This window comes from Cupressus sempervirens, chromosome 4 (genome assembly GCF_028749045.1).
Source record: "Cupressus sempervirens isolate cs-2001-9-10 chromosome 4, ASM2874904v1, whole genome shotgun sequence".
NCBI lineage: Eukaryota > Viridiplantae > Streptophyta > Pinopsida > Cupressales > Cupressaceae > Cupressus > Cupressus sempervirens.
The window spans coordinates 172,135,811-172,141,860 of NC_143121.1; the positions used below are offsets into that span (position 1 = coordinate 172,135,811).

Below are 6,050 nucleotides of genomic sequence, written 5' to 3' on the forward strand. Positions count from 1 at the left end.
AGAGATCAGAATACAATTTTGTTAAAAAGAAAAATTGAATATTTTTTCACACGATTATGAAGCCTCAAAATTATTTCAAATACAAATTCTATAATATTCACCATTTCAAAATACAAATTTTTGAATAATAGCAAAGGGAAAATGCAAAACCACATTTACATCATTCTTCTTTGACTAATTGTGAATCTACCCTTACCAATTCCAAAACTAATTATTCTTACATTCAACTTCTACAATTATTTTCAATACTAACTCTTTGAGAAATTATGTTGAAAAGCAAAGAGAAAAAACACTTTCTTTTCCAACCAGCATTTGATACAAGGAAGACACATGTAACTAGAAAAAGCAACTTCCTTGAATGTTCCTTGCACTCCACATCCATATAAACATTTTTTTCCCTTACAAGAAACAATATATTTAATCTTTCTTTTCTCATCTCTTATGACCTGAAAACCCCAATCATTTACAACCAACTACCGTTCATGTTCAAACCCCTCTCTTTATGGAGAGAAAACTAGCATATTAATATTTATTGCCATAAATATAATAACAATAATAAATATGACAAATATTTTCTCTCATTACCAATGATTGATCATATATGAGGCCAGCAATGGGTCGTGCCGCTTCACATGTTCCGCGGCCCCCACGTGAATGTCTTCTTCAACCATACAATAAAAACATTATAAAAATACTTTATTAAGGAAAAAATTAGAAAAAACAATTTCTCGGCAAAACATTCCAAATACAACTCAACGCGGCTAAATGTTTTAATCAATTAAAAAAATAAGATTATTATACTATTTATGCCCATCATGTATGGCCTAGCCTAGAGTATCATGCAAGCCAATGCCATGTTCATGCACATGAAATACATGACGTGTCACGCGGGATTCAATAGGTGGGTCCCACGAATTCAGATGAGATAAAGTTTGCAACCAACGTGAAATGTGTTGCATGCATGTGAATTTTCAACACTTTAAGTGAGGTTTAAACTTCAGATTAAGTGGATTTTAATGCTTTAAGTGAATTTTTAATTTAAGATTACATCATTGAAACGATCGAAAGGCAGATCTGAATTAATTATATGATCCAGGTTTTTTGCACTGATTTTGCTTGGTTGGCCAACTAATTTGATTTTGTAATCCGAAATCTATACTGTTTTGTTAAGAATTTATCGTTAATTAGCATGGAAGTAGGATTAGATTAGGAATAATCTTACCAGAATCCAGGTGATTAAGATTATACCGTCTGATCAGGTGGCTGCTGTTACAAAATTCTGGTGAAGTTCGAGGTGGGTAAATACAAATGGACGAGCTTTGACCATGGTGCCCGTCAATTTGTTATTGTCAGTTGTCATGTCCGGTGGACAAAATAAGAGAAGAGAAACAGGATACGTATTAAAGAGTGCAACCCTAAAACCGAGAGATTTTGACTGTAGTTCTTGATAACCCGAGTTAGAATTTTATATTTGGGGAAAAATGGAAATCAAATTAGAAATCACCCATGGAGGTTTGGATTTATTTGCTCCAAGGCAATTGAGGTTGAGCATTGGTATAAAGAGCAGAGAGAAGTGGAGTTTAGAGCTGTAGCTCATTCATAAATGTGTGGAGTGGAACAGAGTTCTTTCTGCAATTGGTGTCTGTAAAAGAGTGTTTGGAAGAGATCTATATGAACTTGAAGACTTTAAGGTCTAGTAGTACTGATTCTAGCTAAGGCTTTGATTGATTGATTGTGCGGATTACGTTTTGGGGGTTTTCTGTGAAGGTTTCAGCTGGTTGTAAGGTTTTCAGAAGTTTGTAACCGTAAGAGTTGGATTGTTTGCTACAGGGTTTTGTGGGTGTTGTGGATTTGAGCTGTGATCACTTCAGTCTTTGATAGTGTGCAGTGTATATTGAGTTTTGGAAGAGAATTTGGCAGTTTTTTGGATGATGACTAAGTCTGTAGCAATGAGGAAGACACATGATGAAATGAATTCATCTGATGTTGAAGAGGAGGATTTGGAGCTTGGAGATATGGAGAGCATGTCTATACTCTCTTTGTCCAATGAAGATGGACTGAGCAAAGGAGGAGACAATGATGGTGATGATTCCGTGGTCTTGGCGGGGTTTTTCTCCGAGGATGATGAAGAGGGTTCTGAGATCATAACAGATACAGAAGAAATTGTGGGTGATGGTGATGATGAATCAGATTCTGTTAAAAGTACAAGGTCTGAGTGCTTCAAGGCCAGTAATGGCGGGAATCATTATGGAGGGAAGCTTTGGAAAAGAAAGTGTCCGAATACAATACATAAGAAAGTGAAACCTTCTAATGGCTCTGCAGCTGGGGTATCTGCTGTTTCAGGTTATTATTCATGCCCGCCCTCCAGGGCTACTTCTCCAACCAAGCCAATAGATATAGTCTATGGGGGCCATAGCGATTTCAGTGTGCCAAAAGCTTATCAAGCATCATCTAGGAACAAAACTAGAAGAAATCTTTTCAAGGCTAGAGAGGACAGGCTTGCCAAGGCTTGGGAGAGAAAGAGAGATCAATTGTTATCTGAAGAATTTGCTTCTTCTGATAATAACAACTCCAGCGATTCTCACTCCTCTAGAACAACTCATGATTCATGTGGCGAAGAGGCCAGGATTAGTTCTCCTAGGCCCGATGCTACTAGAGCCAAAAGCTTCACGCATGTGGACTTGGATGAATTAAAAGGCTGCCTGGACTTAGGATTTGGTTTCAACTATGAAGAAATGCCTGAGCTCTCCAATACTCTGCCGGCTCTGGAGTTGTGCTATGTTATGGGTCAGAAGTTTCAAGATGAAATCAACCATCATAAATCCTCCCCTGTATCTACCCTTGATAATAATGCAGATTCACCCAGTAGTGATGGCTCTGGACAATCTCCTATTGGCAACTGGAAAATTTCTAGCCCAGGTTAGTAATTCAGTTCTCTTCAAGAAAAATGCCCTTAAATCTTTAATTGATGAAATATTTCTGCTTGAATCCGTTTGGACAAATATTCATTGTGTTTTGTGGGTCTTAGATGCGTTGTAGACTATATTTCTGAAGACCCTTTTCATCATCGCAAAGATTTGAGAATAATGGGGTTACATTAACTATTTGAATGTTGAGCTTTTATGGTAGTGTACAGACAAACTTACATAATTTAAGTAATTTTGGTGACATTCAGTCACATAGATCTTTGAAACAAAAATATTCTCTAGTCTTTTGAGATGTTGTATTGCCATGTTACAGTGCATTTCTCTTAATAAATGGATGAAAAAAGGCAACATCAAGAGGTAGTCATTCTTGTATTGTAGTATAATAGTAGATTAACCACCATGACCATATGTGGGTCTGGTAGAATTGAGCTTGTGGGTAGATTAGCAAGGCCGAGACTACTGGTCATTTGGTCAGAAGGTCAATACTTAAGGGTACAAAAGCTTGAAACCCCTTATTCATATGCTTTCTCACTCTTCAAAATGAAGACTAAGCTGCTATGCTGAAAGATCAGGGCGAACAGGTTTAAATTAGAGGGCACCAAAGTTTAAGTATAATGAAATTTTTTTGGATCCGAGTTGAATTTGGGATTCACACTGTTACACATGAATCTTTGTAATATTCATACGTAGTTTCTTCATTAGAGATGATTATACACAAGTTCTAATCGAAGATCTTTGAATATATTGTTCAGGTGATCACCCACAACAGGTCAAGGAGAGACTGAAAGTCTGGGCTCAAGCTGTGGCCTGTACTGTTCGCTTGTGTAGTTCCTAGAAAAATGTACCTTTCTGATGGTTAATCTGTGCAACCCTGTTATGTTGCAGAGTCACAAGTGTCACATGTTTTTATATGGTTTTGTACTTACAGGCCTACCATATTGATCGCTACTAGAGAACTATTAAAAAGTGCTGCCAGTGATAAATAAGTGTATGGTAGATATGGTTTTCTTGGATTGGCAAGGTTTGGTGTGCTTGGTTATGAGATTCTTCAAGAGGAAAAAAAAAATCATAATCCATATATAATCCTAGAATATTTCTGGATTCAAATGTGTCGATGTTTTACACATCAACATTAAAAGAAGTGATGATTTCTTGAGAAGCAATTTCCGACTAAGAGGTCTCATACACCAAGTCGGTCTGCTGGCTAGGCTGTAAATCTTTCAAGCTAGCCGCTACAGAAGTTTTGGGAAGGACAAAAGAAATGTATGTATTAACCTTGGATATATCCATGACAGGCAAAAGTCTTTTGGATTGAGAGAAGAGAAAAGAAGCCTGGCTCAATCATGCTGTCTGAGCTGACTTCTTTTGTGTGGGAGATGCAGTAATGTTGGCAGCTTGGGGAGCCAGGTTTGAGATTAACCATACTATAATACTTGCTCTTGACTACTACTAATCATTATTTGGTTTTGTATAAACAAATGTACAGCTGAGAACTTATGTTTTATAATACTAAAACAGCACTTTTGTTGCTGTTCTGTTTTTGTATCTCTGATGCCCATCTTTTTTTTCTGTTTCTTTTTTGTACTTCCAGCTTTGCAGATTCTTGCAATCTTAGTTTTTCCAAAACTTTTTAGTTTGGCTTAATTTCTTAGTTTTATAGTAATAGATTAAATTCTTTCTGGATTTCAATTTAATTCTGGTTTCAAGAATGATTTTAGCTGCCATTGATTATTCTTCATTAAAATTTGTTAATGAATGTTTTGATAAAATAGCAAAACTTTCTAGTGGTATGTGTTTGATTGCCTTCTTCAATTTCTTAGTTTTGTAGTAATAGATCAAATTCCTTCCAGGTTTCAATTTAAGTCTGGTTTGAAGAATGATTTTGGCTGTCATTGATTATTTTTCATTAAAATTTGTTAATGAGGAGTATGATAAATAGCTTATAGCTTTGCAACCTCTGTGCTGGATGATCTTGTATCTCGAGATGTTTTTTTGTTAATATGTAATTTTAATATTTTATTAATAGGAAAAAAACTATTCATTTAAATATTGTATGACACTTATATTGTATATAAGAACAATTATTATAATTCCCTCCTTGAAAACAGCAGGTGGAACATTTTTTTTTGGGTTAACCTTTCATATTCACATACAATAATTATATAATAATAAATGATAATTTGTTGTCCATTATTAATATTCCAATAAACCCACAAATTTAGTTTTTTCTGAAATTTTCGGATAAGGTCACAAAAGGTGGGGCGGCTTTGTCCTTTATAATTGAAAGATGGGAACACTCTTACTGATATTTATGGAATTTGAAGAGGAAGTTGCAATAGAATATCCCAAGCAAGTAATGGATATACTTTAACATAAGATGCTTTTTGGCTTTTAAAAGTCTTAACAAAGATTCAAAGGCAATTTATATATTCTATGTCAGAGGACCACTCATTAAGTTGCCTATATCAAAAAATTATTCCTTTATCCCATGTGCATACAAATAGTCACCAAAAGACATGGGAAACAAACATGATTTTGTCTGAAGGACAAGGCTTCTACTTTGGAGGAAGTCCTGTTTTTTTGTGTGGTTTGATTTGACTAGTTATTATTTGGCTATAGGGAATTTTTAATCAAGTATTGGACTAGTGACTATAACATAATACTTTTTGTGTAGAGTATAGATTCATGGATAAGTTTGTCCAAAATGGGGAATTAAAAAATGGGAAATTTGATTAGGGTATTTTTAAATGACATTTGTCAAATAGAGTTGCGTCTTTATTAGTTGGAGCCATGTGTATTGGGTTTTATTGTGAAAAGGCATCATTCTAAATTATTGCAGAGGAATATTTCAAACCTACAATATGTTTCTTGTTTTTTCCCCTTAAATAATGCATTTATCCATCTTTCCAATAAAAAAATGACAATAGGATTGTTGATGAAAAATTAATTATTGTTTGCAAATATTATTAATAAATTGTGATAAAGTAAACAATTTTTTTATTATAATGATAATAGTGGTTGAATAATTGATGTGGTGAATATCTAGAGATATGATTATTGTAAGATAAGTAAAGTTTTTTGGATAATTAATAGTCAACATTTAATAGAACAAAAGAGATTATA

The 6,050-nt window shown here is 34.5% G+C and overlaps 1 protein-coding gene across 1 annotated transcript; it reads left to right on the forward strand.

Annotated features, from left to right (window-relative positions):
* Positions 1-1,588: 1,588 nt before the first annotated feature.
* LOC149560529 (uncharacterized) lies at positions 1,589-4,472 on the forward strand. Its single transcript, XM_089824714.1, has 2 exons — positions 1,589-2,919; positions 3,680-4,472. The coding sequence occupies exons 1-2, from the start codon at positions 1,929-1,931 to the stop codon at positions 3,760-3,762; spliced, it is 1,074 nt and encodes a 357-aa protein (XP_089680840.1). The 5' UTR covers positions 1,589-1,928; the 3' UTR covers positions 3,763-4,472.
* Positions 4,473-6,050: the final 1,578 nt, after the last annotated feature.